This window comes from Balaenoptera ricei, chromosome 9 (genome assembly GCF_028023285.1).
Source record: "Balaenoptera ricei isolate mBalRic1 chromosome 9, mBalRic1.hap2, whole genome shotgun sequence".
In the NCBI taxonomy this organism is placed as follows: domain Eukaryota; kingdom Metazoa; phylum Chordata; class Mammalia; order Artiodactyla; family Balaenopteridae; genus Balaenoptera; species Balaenoptera ricei.
The window spans coordinates 17,854,761-17,877,588 of NC_082647.1; the positions used below are offsets into that span (position 1 = coordinate 17,854,761).

Sequence of the window (22,828 nt, forward strand, 5' to 3'; positions counted from 1 at the left end):
CTTCCCTGGTGGTCCAGTGGTAAAGAATCTGCCTTACAATGCAGGGGGCACAGGTTCCATCCCTGGTCAGGGAACTAGGATCCCACATGCCACGGGGCAGCTGTGCCCACACGCCACAACTGCAGAGCTCGTGCGCCTCAACTGGAGAGCCTGCATGCCACAAACTGCAGAGCCCAGGTGCTCTGGAGCCCACAAGCCACAACTAGAGAGAGAAGGCCTGCACGCCACAATGAGAGAGGCCTGCACACCACAACGAAGAGCCCGAGTGCCGCAACTAAGACCCGACACAGCCAAAAGTAAATAAAATAAATAAATAATAAATCTTTAAAAAATAAAAGTATCTACCGCTCATTATAAGATTTATACCTCTTTTATCTCATCTGGAGGAAGTTGCTCCACGTTCTGTAGCTTGTTGACACTCCGTCGATGACTGTCGTAATAGCTGAAGAAATCATTAGCGCTCTGTTTCAGCAGGTAGACAATAATGCCCAAACCAGGTAGGCGCCAGTATGGAACCACTGGAGCTTGGGTATCTAATAGAGTTGATAAAAAAACAATGTTCTACTTATAGCCATTTTATATGAATCTCAAATGACCTGTTTTTTTAAAAAAAGGAAAGCCCAGGAATTTAAGGGCATGTAAACTATTATTAAAACCAATCCAAGACTACTTTTAAATACCATTGACAGTTCAAAGGAGTGGTTAGGAGCTACTGTAATGAGGTAGGTACATAAGGCAGGAGCCTTGAGACAATAAGGAAATCTGGCTGATGGACACTGAGACAGCTTACCCTTTACTGGGTGAAGACCTCTTTGAGAACTCTATGGAAGTTATAAACCTTTACACCCATCTCTCCACCAACCCCCACCCCGTGCACACAAATACAGTTTATAGTTTCCTGACCCCAGGTGAATAACTCCTGCCTCGCCCTGTGGCTCTACTTATATGGACTCATTTCCAGTCTGCATCTTTCTGGTTGCTGAGTTCCCAGATCAAAGTTATTCTTCCAAAGAGACAAGGAGAATACTAACAAATAGTTAAAAAATAGATAATTAAATTTAAAGTTTAATAAGTCTTCTACCACAATAACTCCATTTGGATAGCAAAACAAAATGATCTGCCTTTTACTTGACGACTTTCTGATGAAGGTATAAAAGAAAAATGTGATGTTGGAAAAGTTGTTTGTAGAGGGAAGAAAAACTAGGCGAGCAATAATGTTACTATTCTATTGATAGAGATGGTTTGTGTGGTACAAGTAAAGCAATTTCCTCTTGTGACTGAGGGATTTCTTTGAGAAACACCTTGGCAATTTCAGGTTTAATATGGAGATAAACTTTGTTTAATGGCCCCAACTGCCATGAATACTGAAGGAGAGATCTACATTTGCTTTCTTCACTGTCACCCCCTTGAACTTTGCTCCAAAGTCCGATCTCATAGACCTTCATGTGGAGGGGAGAAGAGAGAAGAGTCCCTTGTCAGTGGATTCTGCCACCAAAAAAATATCCTATACTCATCTGATTTGCCAATTCTCCTTCACCAGTCTCAGTGAAGATGCGACAATCTTTATGATACAGGTCATCACAGAGAGCCTTCTTCTAGTGAAATTAGGTACGCTGGTCCCCAGACAACATTTGTGTGACCTCAACTTGGTAGGAAGCTATCCATAAGTACGATGGTCTAATGCTGAGAGTATTCCAAATCACTTCAGGAGTTCTTATATACTAACTTGCTTAAGCCTAGAAAATATTAGAGCACTCAGAGGCACCAGAATTAGACATCAGATGAGGATGGCTCATGAGATATTTAACTACAGAAACAGATTCTGCATAAAAGACCATGAAGTCAAAGAAGTAGAAGTGCTACAGGAAAGGGTCCCTTGATCACAAGTAATAGTAAATACACTAGAGGATAACAATAATACAAGAGCAATAATAAGAATAATAATAGCTAACATTGATGTCATGCCAAGCACCAGGCACTGTTCTAAAGCACTTTACACATATTAACACATTTAATCCTTACAATAATTCATCAGAGGGAGCTTGTTATTACTTCCACTTTATAGACAAGGAAACTGAGGCACAAAGAGATAAGTCATTTTTCTTAAGTCACTTGTAGCACTGGGATTTAAATCCAGGCAGTTCATCATCAGTCTGTGCTCTTAACCACAAGGTTAAACTATCTCTCTATAACTAAATATTCTAGAACCTGCCAGATACCTACCCATTCATATGTCTAGAATTGGCAGAGAAGAATATGCTTATTAACCCTTAAAAAAGTCTGAAGAAAAATAAAGACCAATTTATAAGGTTTCATAAAGTTCATCTTTAAGTATTAAAGATCAAAAATTGACATGGTATGCAAAAGATTGGCTCAAAATGAAAAGAAACTAACGAAATTTTAATAATTATTAGTGATATTAATGTTTTGAAGAATAAATGACAAAATTACAATTTTGTTTGAAAAATCTTATGCTCAGGTTAAATTTGTTTTAAAAAGTTAGATTCAAAGGGGAAGAAAAGGATTGCCCTCTTGAGGCAGAGTTAGAGGTCTACATCAAGCTACAGACCTACAGGGATTAGTAAACAGATTCATGCTCATTTACAAACTCCCAGACAGAAAGGGGACACAGCAGGTTAAATGTCACTGCTACGTGGTAGGAAAACCACTCTTCTGAATGAAAAGGGGTCTTTGAGTAGGATTCCCAATCATTCCATGCCCCTCCAAGTGAAGAAGACCTCCTTTTTCCTATTTGCTGAGCCACCTGAACTAGCACTTTTCCCTCATGCTGGTGAGGCTGCACCTTTGTAGTCTAGTGATCTTCCTGGCAGCAAACTTTTTGAATATAGGAGAAAGCTAGAACTATGTAGAATTAATTTGCTTAACTAGAACTGTGTAGAATTAATTTGCTTAACTAAGTCAAAGAAATTGTTTTATATATCCAGTTTGAATGATTTAAGCACTTTACTCCATAAAATATTACTATAAATCTTTATAGTTACTTCCTCAATTTCTTTAAGACATACTCTCACCCAAGGCTACTCCAAATGAATCACTGAATGACAGGTATTTTTAAGTAAAGGTATCTTATTAGGTTTTAAGAACTTCTGCTTCCAAATATGTCAAACTAAGACCATACCAGACAACGGCCCACTCCCTGCTCACAGCAGAAAATAAAAAACCTAGACATAACACAAAAAATAACTACCTAAAGTTACCAAAGTAAACAGAAGCAGACAGACGCTGGTAGGGAGTGCAGACGCACTGGAAAGAGGGCAGATGGAACCTGTACAACTCTAAGCTCCCAGCTCATGGCCTTCGGCCTGGGGCTAAGTACACCCAGCAGTAGCACAAGCAACACAATGCAGAAGCAGGAGTGCTGATGGAAAAGGCACAGTCATTCACGCCTGACAAACCAAAAAAGGAGCAGCTGAGAAGCCGGGAAACCATGACCAGTGAAGAGAGTTTTAGGGGACTGCCAGAAGAGCAGAGAGGGGATCCCTATGGCCACCCACATCGCTAACTGACCCCTGAACCATGCAGGCAACACACTCAAAACATCTCAGCTAAAGGCAAAGGACATAAACTGGCGCAGCACCTGTCACCCAAGAATCAGTGTTCACGGGTCAAAATAGCCAAGGTAACTGAGCCAAAACAAAAGAAAAACACCATACAGGGAAAAAATAATGGCATCTAGAACCTTCAAACCTTTGTAACATCAAGTATACAATTTTAAATACCCAACATATAAACAACTAAGAAAATGGAACACATTCTCAAGAGACAAGGATACCAAGCAAGTCTAATCCCTGATAAACCAGATGTTGGTAACTAATGAATGAGCGTTTTAAAGTAGCTCTTATAACTATCCTAATTGAGGGAAAACAAACAATGAAAACATAGTTAATCTCAGTAGAGAAAATAGAAATGAGATAAGAGAATCAAACAAAAATTATAAAACTGAAAAATACAATTTCTGAAATAAAAAAAATTCACTGGATATATTTTGCCAAATAGAGCTTATTGAGGAAAGAATAAGTGAACTTGAAGATAGAGCAACTGAAGTGGTCAAAAGGCACAAAGGTCCAGTTTTTAGATAAATAAGCACTAGGGATGTAATGTACCATGCAATAAATATAATTCACACTGCTCTATGTCATGCATAAAAGTTGTTAGGAGAATAAATCCTAAGGGTCCTCATCACAAGGAAAAGAATTTTTCCCCTTTTATTTTGTATCTGTATGAGATGATGGATGTTCACTAAACTTACTGTGAAATCATTTCATGATGTGTGTAAGTCAGATCATTATGCTGCACACCTTAAACTTATACAGTGCTGTGTGTCAACTATATCTCAATAAAACTGGAAGAAAAAAATTCCAGTCTTCAATTATCTGTAAATATAGTTGCTAACGTAAAATTTACATATTCATATGATACCAAAATATAAACAAAAAATTACAAGGAGGAATGGTTGCAAAAAATAAATGATCTGCCCATTACATTTACCTTCAGGGCCTTGAAATCATGCTAACATACATAAACTGTAATGCAACTTTACATGAGATAGTAAATCAAATAATAAAAAAGTATAGCAAATGTTCTCATCCTATTTCTTATAAATAAAGAGCATTACAAAAAAAACCCCATAGTATCAAATCATCTAATATATGTTTGAAGAGAATGGGGCTGAAAATATTTGAAGAAAAAAGTCAAAATTTCCCCCAAATTGATAAAACAAAGAAATGTATAGATAAAAAATTCTCAACAACACTAAACGGAATAAAAACAAAGATGCCCACACCAAGGCACGTAACAGTCAAACTGTTTAAAGAGGAAGAGCACATCTCAAGAGCAGCAACAGAAAAACAACACTTTACATATAGAGGAACAATATTCCCATCAATGACTGACTTCTCATGAGAAATCATGGAAGACAAAAGAAAGTGAAACCATATCTTTAAAGTACAGAAAGCACAAAACTACCAGCTCAGAATTCTATATCCAGCAGAATTATCCTGCAAGAATGAAGGCAAAATCAAGACATTTTCAATAAAAGAAAATTAAGAGAATTCATCACTAACAGACCCATACTTATGTAAGAAATTTTTCGGCCTGAAGGGAAATGACACCACATGGAAACTCTGATCATTGAGAAAGAATAAAGAGCATCAAATGTGTTTAATATCTAAATAAATGCAAAAGACTATTTTTTTCTTTTTTACCCTTTTGTTCTTTACTTATAAAGCATTAAATTGTTTGATATAAAAATTATTGTCTAAGGGAATTTATAGTGTATGTAGATGTAATACATGTAACAATTACAACATAAAAGAAGGGGGGAATGTGGGCCTATACAGTTGTAAGAGTTGTAAATTTTGAATGAAGTGGTACTATATTAACAATAAACAGGCTGTGAAAAACTATGGCAACTCCTAAAAAAAAAATAATACAAAGAAGTGTAGGTAAAAACCCGATGGTAAAATTAAAATCAAATTCTATAAAACAGATTTTTTTTAAAAGCAGGTAAGGAAAAACAAAAACAAAAAAACAGAGAAAGGAGGTAGAAAGCAAATAATAAGTAGAAAACAATTAAATGATAGACCCAAATCCAATCATATCAATAATTACATTAAATATTAAAGGACTAAACACACCACTAAAAGCAGAGATAGTCAAAATGGATTAAAGAAAAAAAGACTCAACTCTCTGCTGTGTACAAGAGATGCACTTTAAACATAAAAACATGGATAGGATGAAAATAAATGGACAGAAAGAAATAAACCATGTAAACCATAAGCATAAGATATTTTGAAAAAGAAGAACAAAGCTAGAGGATTTATACCACCTGATTTCAAGACTTACTGTTGATATAAAGCTATTGAAGAATAAGTATATAAAGACAGTGTGTATAAAGTATATAAAGACAGTGTGGTATTAAGAGAAAGAACATACAGATAAATGGAACAGAATCGAGAGTCCAAAAATAAACCCAAATTTATGTGGTCAATTGGTTTTTGAGAAAAGGTATCAAAGTAATCCAAACAGAAAAAGATAATCTTTTCAACAAATGGTACTAAAACTGGACACAGGCTCATCACTAGTCATCAAGGAAATGCAAATTAAAATCACAGTGAGATATAACAACACAACCACTAGAATGGCTGACAAACCAAGCATTGGCAAGGATGTGGATCAGCTAGAACTCTTATACATGGCTGGTGGGAATGCAAAATGATTGTACTTTGTAAAACAGAATGGCAGTATCTTATTTAGTTAAACATACCACAGAAGCCAGCAATTGCATTCTTAGGCATTTAATCAAAAGATATGAAAACATTACGTCCACATAAAGATTTATATCCAAATATTCATAGTAGCATTATTCACAATAGCTAAAAATCTGGAAATAACCCAAATGTCTATCAACTAGTGAAGAGATATATTATGGTATATTTTTAATATGGAATACCAGCCAGAAATAAAAAGGAACAAAATAGTAATACACACATGGATGGATTTCAAAAACACTGAGCTAAATGAAAGAAGTCGAAACACAAAAGACTACATATTGTATGAGTCCATTTATATAAAATTTTGGAAAAGGCAAAATAATAGACACCTTGACCAGGGGCCAAAGGAAACAATCACATGCAAAGGGACAAGAAGAAACTTTTAAGGATGAGGGAATTATTCTATATTTTGGTTGTGGTAGTGGTTACACACTGCATAAAATTACAAAAAGTACTCAAACTGTACACCTAAGATGGGTGAATTTTGTTGTATGTAAATAAAAAACCTCAATAAAAAAAATTTTTCTTAATCCCACTTGCTAGGACATTTTATAATGGAGTTAGACAAACAAGAGTTCTTAGCATAACATATTTTTTTCATAATATTATTCTATTAAATAGATATTTTATGTGATTAAGCAATTTTCAGAGAAAATAAGACCCTGAAGACGATGAAAATGTGACAAAATGATTCACAGAAATCTCAAACAAAAGGTTTCTTGAGATCACCACCAGTCCATCACAATACAACCACCAAGATCCAAACGGGCTTTGGCTTTTGGATGTCCCATGGGACAAAAGCTTTAACCAATCCATAATCTGGCCTCATATTCCTAATCTTTCCTACTGGGTCACTAGGGGATCATAGGCTACATCAGCTTACTAAGTATCAAAATTTTACTTTGCTATGTTACAGAAATTTGGAGCTGAATACAAAACCCAACTGACACACTAAATTCAGCTTAACATGATTTAACATACAAACTGTCTATTTTCATACTTTTCACCTGGCTAGTTTACTCTCCAATCCTAGAGCCTTTAGGCTCTCACACGCTACATAAAACTATACTCTCCCCACATGGCTCTTCCAGATTCATCCTCAGAAAATCGCAAATTTCTCTATTCTTTCCAGTTCTCCAGCTGTATCCACAGGTCCGACAAAAGTACCTCCTCATCACTCCTTCTTAAAGAAGTCGTTTTAAAAATTTCCCATTCATTACTGGTGGTAAAAAAAAAAAAAAAAAAAAAATTGCATCTTACTGGGGCCAACTAGAGCTTGTCATAATCCTGGCAACTTAATTCCTCAAATACAGAAAGAAAGAACTAGCTAGCTCACCTTGCCGGGGCCCATCTCTATTAATGGTTTCTGACAGGCTAGGGGTGAAGAGACACACAGCATGCTGAAAGGTAGGGGAACTCTGTAACATGAGTGACTGGCAATATTCCATGACATTGGCACAAATCTACAAAGGAAGAACAAGCAGTAACAAAAATATTAGCTCCCCAAATGCCTCATATCATGGAAATCCAGATTTGAAGGAGAACAAAGTTATAGATCAGTTTGTAAAATTACAACAAAGTTACAAATCAATTTGTAAAATTACCCACATCTATTATTTTTCTCAAATATCTCCAAAAACATAAAAAGCTTAAAGAATAGTTACACAACTCTCACTCCTCTTACCTGCTGCATAGCCAGTTCGATCTCATCTTTCTTGCTCACTCTATCCCCCTCCACATTATCATCTTGAAATTTAAACTGACGCAGTCTGTCAGAGCCACCAAAGCGACTTAGTAGTCCTAAGCACTGGCGCTAAGGAAAGAAAAGATACTTTTTTGTTCATATCTATTTGTATATGTTTAAAGTTAGTGACCTATCTTTCTTGAGGGAGATAAAAAAGAAAAACTCAGTGGGGAGTGAAATCACTTGTTAAAGCATCTAATTTCTTACTTCCAACTGACTCAACTAAAGTTAGCAATATTAAAATTTACCTTTCTGCAAATGTATTTACTTGGCAGACAACTCATTAAAAGAATATTAATTCTTTTAGCAGTTAACCCCCACTAAAATCTAAGTGCTTGCCAAAGATTTTTTGTATCACACCAAATAATTTCTTAGTAGATTCCCATTAAATAAATACTAATCAGTAAACAATGAGAAGCAAAATGAGATGGCAAACAGAAGCAGATTTGTGATAATTTTGTCTACTAAGGCTCAAATTTAAAGGTTCTTACTCCTGTGGCTGCTTCTGGGGACTTCAAAAAGGAGTTGGGAACACAGAAGTAACCTTGGCAGATAAATCACAAAGCTCATTTGTTTGAAATGTTGGTACTTTTCACTTGAGTGAAAATTGTTCCTAAGGTTCTCAGTGGGAAAGGACAAGCTTTGCAAAATTGGCAGTAGGTCCAGAATCAGAGATGTCGGTTCCAATTACAGGTACATGACTTTTTGCTATATGTCCTGGGACAAGTTACTTAACTTCCTCAAGCCTCTGTGTTCATATTTCTAGAGTGATAATAGCAATTCCTACCTTATAAGATTATTGTTAGGATTACCTGAGACATTGAATTGTATTTAAAGTGCTTAGTACAGTGTTCTGCACATAGTAAGTGCACAATAAAAACACGTTTAAAACATTGGTATTACACATACACACACTCACCCCTACATATATACATCCATATATATTATATAATATCTAATTTAAGCTGATGTTAGTTTAAATAATAAGTATGGATGTATGGATAAGGCAAAACATACTAAGGAGATTATAATATAAACTTAATTTGTCAAAATACTCTTTTTAAAACTTAAAACTGGCTGTTTGCTATTCTTACAGACAAAAACAGATGCACTAACACATTTCCAGAGGCTACCTTATGAAAGATGCATCAAAAATATTTTTTTCTCCCCACCAATGAAAAAAGTTAGAAGGCTTTAAAAAAAAAACCAAAAAAAAAAACAAACAGAGTATTTTGGCTTGGTTAGAGAGAGTACAAGCCTTTCTGGAGTGCTATTTGACAATGACTCAAAATGTACTACTTGTATACCCATGCACCCAGTGATAACAATTATGCTGATGGTAGCACTTTTCTTTTGGAAACTTGAAAAACAGCTCATGAAAAGAGGACTGGTTAAGAAAATTACTGTATCTAAAACAATGGAATATAAATTCTACTATATAAATATAATTCTTCTGCAGCCAAAAAAAAGTGAAGGTGCTCAAATCAAAGCAGGCCAGGAGGCTCCCAGAAAGACTGTGATAAAATATCTAATTGATAAGCTATCTACTATGTTTGAATATATTGAAAAGAGATTACATAACTGGAGGAGAGTTTGGGAATAAATTAGAAATAAGTACATAAAACCAAGCAAATAAAAAAAAGAAACAATTACTTACTCTAGGAAAAACATAATGTATAGAAAAGTAACATATGGTCCATCCATGGCTTATTCATAAATGACATTTCATAGTAATAATAATATAACACTAAATATTAATCTAATCGAAATTATGATACGATTAGAGTTGGGGGTGGGGACACGTTACGAGAGAGGTACGTATTGTATGACGGAAGAACAGGGGTAAAGAGATCTAAATTCTCATCCTTCTCGATGGAAGGTCAATAGATGACTCTTAAAATTGGAAAATCAAGTAGTAGTAACATAAGCATATTATTTAGAGATATGAAAGAATCAATTAAAACCGTTGCCGGGTTTACCCAAATTCAGGGAGCAGAGTGGGGAGGATCAGTGAGAGGACTGTTGTATTTTGTTACAAGTCTTACATCTGCTCTTTAAAGAAGTAAAAAAAATTTTTTTAATTTAAAAAATAAAAAAGAAGTAAGAAAGAATCAGTTACCTGGAATCTTCCAATATGTCCCTGTAGCTCCATTAGAGATCCTTCATTTACATCAACATCAAGTTCACTTAGTATACCTATAACATTTGGAATGCTTTTAAATGTAGTTTTATAATCAAAAAAATAAAAACATTAAAAAACCAGGAATGGTAGTTTTACTATTTTATATTTATATATGTATAAATATATATATTTATATATATATGCATAAATAGACACAGACTCTACCATGAAGGAGGTTTGAGAAATACGACTTTACAAAGATTGCGTACCACCACCACACAATATGTAAGTGTACCACACCACATATTCAGTCATATGCAAGCTAAATCTAGACTGAATCAGTAATTCAAAAAGGCACTTCAAAGTTTTTGAGAAAAATCTACTTTTTATTTATAAACATAAAAGTTAAAATTTTCTAAACTCAGCAGTAAATTACTTTCTCATGCAACACTTCAGAATATAAAACACTAAGAGTGAAATGCATTTCTTTTTTCTTTTATCTCTTCTATGTATTGTACCATTTGATTTTTTTTCTTTTCCCTTAGGCAAAGTACAGTTTACACATACACAAAAAAGTTGCCATTCAATTTCTCAGTTTGGACCCATTACGAAATCCCTAAAGCTGATCAACCTTTTATAGTACCATGGACTCGCTTTATTTCTATTGAGCCCTCCAAGCAAAGCCATGGGTCATTCTCTCCACTGGTTTACTTCTTTGTTCCATAACTGTAGCCATGAGGAGAACCCAGCTGATCCTGTCCTAGCCACCCTAACTAACTATCCATGTGTTTTCACAATCCCTTTAATCCATTTCTTACTTCCAAGCATACACTCCATAGCACATAACCCGGAACCTTATCCTTTGCTCCTTATAATGACAAGCCTTCCTCCTTTTAGATTTCTCAGCCCATCAACCTCTACACAAACCTACAGAAAATACTCATATCACTTGGCACATGCTGGCTTGTTACCTCACCTGCACCTCACTGCTCTACTAGCTCCTTTCCCTTTCCCACCTCCACCTCCACGGGGAGTAGGCTCCCAGAATCACTCTATTTAATTACTTTCTAAAATTTACCCTACCGCAGAGGATTTTTCCGCACTATCTAAAAATGTGTTCAGGTCTCCCTTGTACTCCAAAACAAAACAAAACCAAGTAAAAACCTGGTTAATATCAAATTCTTGAAATATTTTTTTCTCCATTTGTTGCTTGTGATTCTTATGCCCTCCTCTTCCATCTTAACCCCTCGAAAGCTGGAGTTTGCACTTAACACTATCATGGAACTTTGGCTTTTTCCTGTTTGTCTCTAACCTTTCTGATCTCTGCGACCTGTGTTGCTGTTCCCCAGTTCTTTCATTCCTCCTGCACACCAACTGCTGCCTCTATTTTAAAAACCTAGCAATTCTCAGATTCTTTTTTCTTTTGGCAGCACCGAGTGGCATGCGGAGCTTCCCCAACCAGGGATCGAACGAACCCGTGTCCCCTGCAGTGGAAGCACAGTCTTAACCGCTGGACCACCAGGGAAGTCCAATTCTCAGATTCTTAAGACCTTTCCACTACATGCCACCTGAGTGCTGTGGACCATATATATCATCCTCAACTCCAAAACACTTTACAGAATATCTGTGGGTCACAGATAAAAAATTAACCTGATGATAAGTAGTTGAGGAGGTACAACATATCTGGCACTGGGCTAAGCATTTAAGACAAAACCATATAGTAAAATTATAGGATAATACAAAACCATATGTAATCAAGGGCTGAACTGGGCAGAGTAGGGTTAAGAGGAGTATAAATTATTTTTAAACGTTATTTTTAAAAATTAGGAGGGTATTTGGCATTATCTTTTAAAATTATTTTAAAGTGTGTGTGTGTGTATATATATACACACACATGTATGTAATGGTATATATATATATATATATATATATATATATATATATATATATATATATATAAGTATATTTATATCTGACCAAGCACTGCCAGGAACTTACCAAGCCTACCAGCTCAAATATACAAAAATGTATATGTATACGTACACACACACACACACACACAAAGTTATTAAATGCCACACTGTTTGAAATTTTTAAAAAGATCGGAAACAGTCAACGTGTCATAGGGGTCTGGGTAACCACCTCACAATTGGAAAACTATTCCACCAATTAAAGAGTGAGGTAGGAACTATACATGCCGATGAGAAAAAATCCCCAAGACATAATGTGGGGAAAAAATTACAGAGCAGTGTGTATGGTATTTCATTTGTGTAGGGAGGAAAAAATTTTTACACCACGTGCAGAGAAACTGCTGGAAAAACAAAGTATAAATTGATAATTGGTTCCTTTTAGGGAGCAGGAATTGCTGGTCAGGGTGCTTTTACTTTATTCTTTTATTTTGTTTGAATATATCATGAGCATGTTAAAATAAACTGTGCCTTTCTGAATATAACTTTAATACAGTGACAGGGTTAAATGCTGCTATTAGCAAAATACAGAATATTTCAAGTATTTTTAAAAAGTAACGAAAGGAAAATTCATCAATAAAATCACCTTGCCAGAGGATCTGATAAAAGGTAAATTCTCTCTGTACTAACTCAGGACTTCTGGATTAAGACGGCAGAATGAAGTAGTATCATAGAATGTCCCTTCTATAATCAACCTACAAATAAATGAAATTCACCAAAAAGGGAAAGGGGCCAACTAACGCCATAAATACTAAAGCATGGTGGTGGTTAAGGAAAAAAAAAAAGGGGGAGATGAAGAAAATTCCAGGGGAGTAAGTAGCATAATTCAACTCATGACCCTCATCCCACCCCTCAGAAGCAGTACAGAGAAAAGAAGATAAGCCAACAAACTCTTGCAAATTCTCATGGAGACCCCGCAATTTGCAAAGAAGCATATTCGGGTGATTAAGTAAATTAAGTAATTAGGAGAACTAGTAATTAGGAGAAATCAAGGTAAAAACCATTTGGAGAAGAAACACTACATTGCACTATGGGACCTTAGTAAAGGCAAGAAGGGTGGCCTGTCTTGGTATCATCTCAGGACACTGGAATGAAGTGGGGAAATGAACATAATAAGCACACAGGACTAAGACACTCCAAGGCTGGGTGGAGTTGACCCTGGGATCTCCTCAGAATGAGCACAGGCTCTAAGTACCTTAACATGCACTGCACTCCGCCCTGCCGAACTCTCTCCTTCTCCCAACACAAAGGGCTCAGGCACTGAGGCATGCCCAGAGAGGAAAAAATATTGCGGGTGTTGGGGCAGAATCAGAAGTTGGCCTCAGACTTCTCCACAGCAATATAAAGATGGAGGTAGTATAGGCTAGTAGTTAAGCACACAGACTCAGAAGCCACACTGCATGAAAAACCCTACAGTATTATTTGTGTGACTTTGGACAAGTTAACCTCTCTGTGCCTCAGTTTCCTCATTTGTAAAACATATGACATTATTATTAATAGTAGGCCATGCTGTCATTCAAGAATAAAGGCAACCTTTAGATGTTTGTAAACATTAGAGAGTTCAGGGAAGATTATATACTTTTTCTTAGGGGAGGGGACCTCAATATGAATTAAAAATACCAAGAGATAAATCAAAAGAAAGAACTCAGAAATGGTGAAGCTATAGGAGGAAAAAAAAGAATTGGTGTTTTTCTGTGAATCCATGCAAATATATAAGTAAAACTAAATAGCTGAAGTTATTATGGTTGCAGGACTGAATATAAATGATATTTACTTGACAAAGTAAAAATAATACAAGCAAACAACATGAGGGTGGAAGAAGTAGTGTAAAATAACTCATTACTTCATCTTTCACATCAGGAGTTAGTTGATTCTGTCTAAAATTTATATGTAGTAAAAAAAAATTTTTTTAATGACCAAAATATCTTAGTAATTTATCATAATCTTTTTTTCTTCTTAATCATAGTGATCTTTTAAGAACTAATATCTCTTGTACACTTGTAGTAAAGAAACATTTGTCTGGAATTCATCAATGTCTTCAGTTTCTCTTCAATTAGTTTTTCATCTGTAAAGTTCACATAAAATTAAATAGCTGTTTTCTAAAACTGCATGTAAAAGGTATCCCATTCTCGTAAATTACCTCTGTATGTCTGTTTCTCTCCACCGCCCCTCCACCCCACTAATACATACATATACATAGAGCAATGTTTGAAAAGCTACTTACCAATGTTAACATTTGATAATTTCTAGATAGTGGGATTTGAGTGTTAATTATTTTCTTGAATTTTTTATACTGACCGTATATCACTTTTATAAACATATTACTTCAAATAAAGGCAGTTAAGGGGACTTCCCTGGTGGTCCAGTGGTTAGAAATCCGCCTTCCGATGCAGGGGACGCAGCTTCAGTCCCTGGTCGGGGAACTAAGACCCCACATGCCACGGGGCAACTAAGCCCGCGTGCTGCAGCAGAGGATCCCACGTACCGCAACAAAGATCCTGCATGCCACGACTAAGACCCGACGCAGCCAAAAATAAAATAAATAAATAAAGATTTTTTTTTTTAAAAAAAAAGGCAGTTAACTCTGTTAGTTCCAATCTCAAATAAGTCATATATAGCTGCAAAGTAATAATAACCTCATTCTATTAAGTGTATGTCAGTCTGTAAAGCACTGGTAAAAATCCATTCAACATAATCAACTCACCAGGAAGTGCTGCTTTACTTATAATTCCTGTCAGCAGAGCCAATTCCTGCAAAGATCCAGCACTAACATCCTGACAGCGCAGGATTGCTTGTATGGTATCAGAATGAGAAATGAGAAACTGTAACACCTAAGACGAAGAAAAGGAGGGGAAATGGAACAACAGAGGTGGAAGAGTAGAAAATTGTATTATAAATTTATATCCATCTGTTTAATAACATTGAAGCAAGTAATTTAATGTAATGAATATTAGATAAGCAGTTGTCTTTTGCATTTACGTAATTTATTTCTTCAAGAAGCAAACATCTAACTAAATTTCATAAGAAAGCTAAAGATAAGGATTATTTCGAAGTTTAGAGATTAATACACTTAGAAGCTACTATAGAAGAGTATAATATAACTTGGAACTACTGTATGAAAACTATTCTTTGACCCCTATATTTTTTATTTTTGTCTAAATGGAACTAGAACATGAATTTAAAATGAGTGTGTACAAAAATGACTTACTGGGACTTCCCTGGTGACTCAGTACTTAAGAATCCACCTGCCAATGCAGGGGACATGGGTTCGAGCCCTGGTCCGGGAAGATCCCACATGCCGCAGAGCAACTAAGCCCGTGCACCACAACTACTGAGCCTGCGCTCTAGAGCCCACGAGCCACAACTACTGAGCCCACGTGCCACAACTGCTGAAGCCCGTGTGCCTAGAGACCGTGCTCTGCAACGAGAAGCCACTGCAATGAGAAGCCCACACACCGCAACAAAGAGTAGCCCCCGCTCGCCACAACTAGAGAAAGCCCATGCACAGCAACGAAGACCCAATGCAGCCAAAAATAAATAAATAAATTTATTTATTTATTTTTAAAAAATGACTTACTGAATTCAAGTTTGCTCTGTGAAAGTCTGACTAGTGTGACATGGGGACAGTCACATAAAAGCTTTTGTCTAACTCTCCTTTTGATATGATGAAAATAAATGAGATACAGATCTTGACCTCCAAACTCTGCCCTTTCAGCTTAGCATTTTACAGTGTACCATCATAGAAGACTCCACTCATTTTCACATTCAAACAGCTTCTTAACTAGATTATAGATGCCCTGAAGGCAGGGACTACACCACAACTGGCTGAACATTTGAATCTCTCAGGAACTGTGCCCCTTTTATTTTTTAATACAGATTCCTGGCCTCAGCCCATCATTGTTGGACATGAAACTCAGTAATCTTCATTTTTTAAAGAAGCTCTTCAGGTAATTCTGCTACGCTCAGTATAAGACTGGCCTTGTATCACAATGTCCCACTTCTACTAAAAAACCTTAATCTCGAGAAAGTAGAAGACAAAGTTTTTGAGTGTTAAAGAACTGACTCAAAGGCCGCATATGAAAGGGGTAGAATGTCACCTAGACTAATGCAATATAAAATCAGGTACCACACTAGAAACAGCAGCATTCTATCTTGGGAAGGTATGCCTGAAGACTGATGGCAGGGAAAGCAGATAAAATCACCATAAATTATTAGGATGTGTCCTAATTCCTGAGGGTATCATAATAATAGAGCAACACAATAAAAAACTGCAGATTCTTAGTGATAAGCCTAATTAATCAGTGAAAGGTTAAATTGTATATTGCATTATTAGTCTAAGAAACAAACATATTTTTGAAGATTTCACTGAAAAGCATTGAAAATAAAACTAATTTATAGTGTTTGAAGGAAAAATATTTTATTAGAAACTCACTTATTTAAATTACTCATTCTTTAAATATCACAACTAAATGTGGCATTATCATCTATCTTTTGTATTTTCTGCAAGGTCTAATAAAAGAACAGCATTCTCTAATAAAAATACCTGGTTAAATTACATTTTAGAAGCCAGCTTATTTCTATCACAATAATTGCTTCCTTTTGCAGAACAACAAATTTAGATCTCTTGCCTTCCATCTCACTATTCTATTAATTAGCTGTGGTGTTTCATTCAAACAAGAGTACAAAAACAGACCAATGAAGTTCAGAGCAAAGTGCAAGGGGTCTATCTGCAATACCCAGCTCTGCCACAGACAGAACGATTAAGGTAAATTCACGTCAAGCGTTCTATGCCTAGGGCTTCTGCGTTTGTAAAATAAAGGTTTTGCACTTGATGATTTCTAAACTAAGGATTCCTCTTACCTGCCCTGCTGCCTGCAAGTGCTGGGCCATACTAGACGTGAGGATGACCTGGCACAAGCGGAGAGCTGGAAGCAGAATCTGGCGGTACCGGTCCACTGGAGTAGGGATGAACATTGGGGCATCTCTCAGGACAAACATGCTTGATTCACATCCAGTGAACAAGGAGAGAGCAACAGTCCAACAGTTAAAACAGTCCCCGACCATCTCCATGGCAAACAATCACAGGTGGCTAATTAAGATGTGAAGCTACTAATGAGGACTCTGTATCCCAGAGGTACAGTTAGTGAAAACAGTTATCTGAATGTTTTAAAATCTTTGTAAAGAATATTTGCATAGATTTGAAAAGACAGTGCTAAAATTCCCCAAACATACTTATTCTACTCTAAATGTTCCCATGGGCCACAGAGACTATGTGTGAGAAACAGACAGAAACAAAAGTTACTCTTCCCAAATTTCCCTCTTGTACACCCATAGCCAAAAATGAATCTACATTGTCCATTATATAAAATAAAACAAGATTTTAAAAATTAAAATGAGATTGTAAAATCACTTAACCTTTAAGATTAGGTCTCAGAATATTGTATTAATAAACTATTATTTATTGTAAATATTTCTATTTAAATTTTTGAACAAAAAAAAAGGTTGCCTGTTGAAGAGAAAAGAATGAAAGCAGAATATGGAAATAATAAGAAATAACAGAAAGGCTTTCCAAAGACAGGCAATAATAATGTGCCATGAACTGAGGAATACAATTTACTCAATCCTCTTCACCTAAGGTGAAAGTAATAACTCTCATGTTTAAAACCTTAGAAAGTGATATTAAAAAAATTTTCTTTTCTAGAAGTAAAATATTTCTATAGTTAAGCCTGGAAAATCTCAAACATACAATTTGGCAATGGATCTTTTGAAGAAAATTACTCAAACTGACCTAAATGTTATTTAACAGTAGGAGGGTATGCTGTAGGCCCTAACAATGCTGCAGCCATGCAGACAAAAAAGAAAAAGTTCATATTCAAACTCAACTGAGAAATCTGCTAGAAAGTTTGAAACTTAAAATAATTTCACTTGAAGCTTTCAAATTAGCAAGCAGTTGGTAAAATGTTAAAATGAGAAAAATATAAAATACTATTCAAATCATCAAGAAAAGAAAATCCACAACGAATTATAATTTCATTACAATACTTTAAAAGACCAGTATAACTGAAAATATGTACTTCTACTAAACAGAACAATAAAGTTGGGAAGAAAAACATCTAACAAAATGCTCTCCCATTTCCCTCTTATGTTACTGCTCTAAAATGGAAAGCACTAGGTCCCTACCCACTTTTACCCTTATTAACAACTTCCATTTATTAGTTAATGGCAGGGGTATATGACCAAACAAAACCATCAAGATGAGAGTACTGCTCCAACAGAATTATAAACGGCAAAATTATGTTTGAAATTTTTTTTCCTTAATAATCCTTTACTGGTAACTTTAAAAAAAGCGGCAGGGTGGTGGGGATGGTGGTGTGATGAATTGGGCGATTGGGATTGACATGTATACACTGATGTGTATAAAATTGATGACTAATAAGAATCTGCTGTATAAAAAAATAAATAAAATAAAATTCAAAAATTAAAAAAAAAACATTAAAAAAAAAAAAGAAATTGATATGGATGCTTACCCCTGTGGGTCCATTTCTGGGCGCATGTCATAGACTTGGCATTGTGCCAGCCTCACAATCACCCCAGACCTCAGCAGCTCTAAAGCACCCTGTTGTATCTTGGCCACTCTTGTGAGAAATGCCTAAGAAGTTATGAAACAAAAATCATCAGTACAGACATCATAGCCAAGGGTCTCACATTAAAATGAGACTTTCTCATAGCACATTTCTGATGTGTAATCATTGGTGAAGAGAAATTCTGAGCTAGCTAGGAAGGGGTATATTATACCACCTTAACCATAGGATTTTTATGAGGAGTAAATGGCACAGCATATCTGAAGTGCTACATACGCCTTGCATGGATTAAGCATTCAACTAAATCATCATGTGGGCTTATGGAGGGCAGGGAAGATTGTTTTGCTCACAGCTGTATCTCTACTACCTAGTGCCATACCTGGCATGTAACAGATATTTAATAAATACTTGTTGAATAAATGAAGGAAGGAGGGAAAACAGAATTAATGAAGAATCTAAGACTTTAGTGCTTCTCTTATTGTGACATTTGTGGTATTTTTAAGCAGGAGGAAACAAATTAAAACAGATTTGGAGGAAAGGAAATGAATTATATATACTGTATTGAAAAATCCTGTGTTTAAAGTAGAACCAGCACATCTACACTGGAATTTCAACAGGCAACTAACAGTCTGATTTTCGTTGCAGAAGGACATTTTTGCTCACTCTTCTCCTCATAGACCACTGGGTGTCATGTCGCTTTGCCACCACCAGCAATCGAAGTGAGTAAGCAGCAGTCTCAGTACCCAACTAACCCTCTCAGGACGATTTCAACTCAACTTTGGCATGCTCAGAAGATACAGTTCTAGCACATGTCCCCAAATTTAAAACTCCTTAGAAATGATTACAGTTTGTATGCAAACTGTAGGCCATGCAAAATGTAGGCCACGTTAATTTTCTTTAATATATCCTTAACCCCAAGAGGAAATGACCTGTTGATCTAACTTCAAGTGAATATAAAGCCTTACCATTTTGGATTCGTAAGTATAAAGGGCTTTTAAAAGGGGAGGTTGTGGAGTGAGTAAGCTCTGCAAAGTATGGTCATCTTCTACCAAGCTGTCCACAAGCACCTTCAAATAGCCACTGTTAGAAAGATACAGAAGCCACTGCTGCTGCTTATCTACGGAGACAATCCGATCAAGTAGAGCCAGTGCCAGCATCTGACGGAAGAACAGATCAAAGTCCAAAATGTGGAGATGGCTACCAAAATCAACAACAGTAACTCCCTTTATCTGGAAATGTTTAAAAGTTTTCTTACAAGGAGAGTGGCTGCCTGCAATACAATTCTCTCTCTCTCATTTTTTTTTTTTTGAGAAAAATGTATGTATGTATCCAGAATCTTGATTTATTAATAAAAGAAAAAACTTCAGGGTAAAGTTATATTTCTGAAACAAAACCTAACACATTAAAATAATGGCATTAAATATATTTTAGCAAAATCTAAACATTACTTGTTGGAGGAAAGGGATTTTTAAAAATAGCTTTTTCCCTCCCAATTGTAAAGTTTCACATGCTCCTTGTAGAAAACAGAAAACTATACAGAAAATACATTATCTGATAAACACAGATTACTTTGTTCTATGTCTTCCCAAATTTTTTTTTTAACATAATTGAGAGCGTACTACATGATTCAAATGCCATGTAATTTTCCACCAGCAGGAAATTATCTTCTCACTGTATTATCACCAGTATGACATAATATTTTAAAGATATATAAATGCAAATACCCCTTGAAAAAGCAGAGGAAGATACATTCAGTATAAAAGCTATGTATCCAGCATTCTCTTATGCCAAGATCTTGATTAACCAGCATCTGTGCTGGTTAATTTCTACCAGTGTAAGGCAAATCTCAAAGTTAGCAAAAAGATTATTCTGAGGGTACAGTCTGAACTAATAAAGGATTCTGAACATAAGTAAACAAAACATATGAATGAACAAAACAGAAATTCCAAATTATAGTAAATAAGAAAATTCACTAAAATATATTACAGAAAATAATTCCCAATATATAACATACATTTGAAAAGCCAATCCAGTTTATGCCTTAATAAGTCAAAATATCTATCCAATTATAATACTAAGCAGGAGTTACTGTACCCTTCCAATCTCATGACCATCACAAGCATCTCGACAGACCACTTCCATGAGGGCAGCACCATAGCTCTCAATGATGGCTATGTTTTCTCGCTGTAATTTACTAAACACATCTTCAGGGGCGGTCAGCCTTTCCCACATGGTTTTCTTGGCTAAAGGGTTACAATAGAAGACATATGAAACACTCCAGCAAAAAGCAGTTTGGTAACAGAGTAACTACACCTCATACATGACGACAACAGAAAAATCCTTCCATTATTACCTGCACACAAAGACCCATCAATCGATGAGTCTAGGCAGGTAAACTTTAAGAACACAATGCACTATTCCATGAATGTACACTGAGATAACAATGGTATTAGGAAAAGGATAAACTATCCTTAAAGAAATAAAAATGAATTATGAAACCCCAGGAGAAACATTCCTGTATTTATTTCACTAATCAATCTGGTTTTATCTTTTATTGAGATCTATGAGAATTTGGCTACAAAGGAGCAGGTACAAAGTAGACAAAGATCTGCTTCCAAAAAACAGATATTTTATTCTTTTATATTTTTTAATTGAAATATTCATTAAAAAGAAAAGGTATACTCATTATGAAGATAATTTAAATTAATTTAATTTAATTTAATTCAAGGAACACTGATTAAAGATAGGATCATATGCTTTATATAGATTCCTGTAAACCTTTTAGAAAAGTTTCATAAATACACTACATACAACAATAATCTGTATTTGAAACTAATCTTATGACTTTTCCCCAACTAGTACATGGTAGCAGTTTGTTTTTTTTTTAACATCTTTATTGGAGTATAATTGCTTTACATTGGTGTGTTAGTTGCTGCCGTATAACAAAGTGAGTCAGCTATACGTATACATATAACCCCATATCTCTTCCCTCTTGTGTCTTCCTCCCTCCCACCCTCCCTATCCCACCCCTTAGGTGGTCACAAAGCACAGAGCTAATCTCCCTGTGCTATGCAGCTGCTCCCCACTAGCTAACTATTTTATATTTGGTAGTGCATATATGTCAATGGTAGCAGTTTTTAAACTGAGGAAAGATTCTCAAGACAGGGTGATCAGAATGGAGGACAAACAAAGCAGGTTTAACCATGAAAAATAAAAGTAACACACAATGTGGCCTATATTCCACTATAAAGTTTGCAGCAGTCAAACCTTCAGAGTTTTAATGATATTTTCTCCCTAAAATATCTTTACCACTACTTTGATTTTATTTTAGTCATATTTAATTTCCAACAGTGTCAAAGCAGGGTATGAGATTATTAATTTTCTCAACTGTGTTACTTCCTTCGGTCACCTGGTCCCATCTACTTCTCTATTTCACCTCCCTCCACTCTCAACCTCCACCCCGACGCTGCCGCCACACTAGCCCTCAAATTCAGCACTTCCTTCAGTCTCAGGATCTTCGCACTAGCTGTTCTTTATATTCTTCCCCAGATCTTAGCATGGCTGCCTCCTCTTCGTCATTCCAGCCTCTATCAAATATCACTTCCTCAGCTACATCCAGCTTCCCTCCTCCTCCCACCCCACACACAATATATCACAGTACTGTTTTATCTTCTCCACAGTACTTATTTATCAGATTTACTCAAATTATGTTATTTTTTAGTTTCCATGCTTGTATCTCTGTCTCCTCACATCAAATGTAAGCTTATTAACAACGGGATTCTGTCTTGTCTACCACTGTTTCTCCAGAATTTAGCACAGTGTCTAGCACATAGTAGAAGCTCCAATATTAATTACTGATTGATTGACAGCTTAAAGGCAAGTTTAGAAACTTTGCTCCAGGGATGCCACCAGATGCTCTCAGGGTCGGGTACCACGGTGGGTGGGTTTTCAGGAACCCAGCCTGAGGAGCTACGGCATCTCCTCTTCTGTTTTACGCATAGGATTGCCACAAAATTATCTGAATAAAGGCTTTGGACAAAAGTCTGAAAGCCACTACTTTATAGGTTTAACATTTTTTAGCCATGAATTCCTTAGTTCAAACATTGTGGTTGAAATGAGGG

At 35.8% G+C, this 22,828-nt stretch overlaps 1 protein-coding gene across 2 annotated transcripts in view; it reads right to left on the bottom strand.

The window, feature by feature from the left end:
* The window catches only part of NUP205 (nucleoporin 205), an 82,488-nt gene that overhangs the window by 4,129 nt on the left and 55,531 nt on the right, over nt 1–22,828 (bottom strand). The window contains exons 31-39 of one of the 2 annotated variants that reach the window (XM_059933301.1): nt 20,802–20,950; nt 19,673–19,864; nt 18,654–18,775; nt 16,987–17,125; nt 14,831–14,957; nt 10,157–10,233; nt 7,978–8,106; nt 7,630–7,756; nt 367–533 (exon numbers count right to left, since the gene is read on the bottom strand). In XM_059933301.1, the coding sequence (XP_059789284.1) occupies nt 367–533; nt 7,630–7,756; nt 7,978–8,106; nt 10,157–10,233; nt 14,831–14,957; nt 16,987–17,125; nt 18,654–18,775; nt 19,673–19,864; nt 20,802–20,950 (1,229 nt within the window). Of the gene's footprint in view, nt 1–366; nt 534–7,629; nt 7,757–7,977; nt 8,107–10,156; nt 10,234–14,830; nt 14,958–16,986; nt 17,126–18,653; nt 18,776–19,672; nt 19,865–20,801; nt 20,951–22,828 lie in introns of those variants that run through there. The other variant, XM_059933302.1, reaches the window with a different exon arrangement.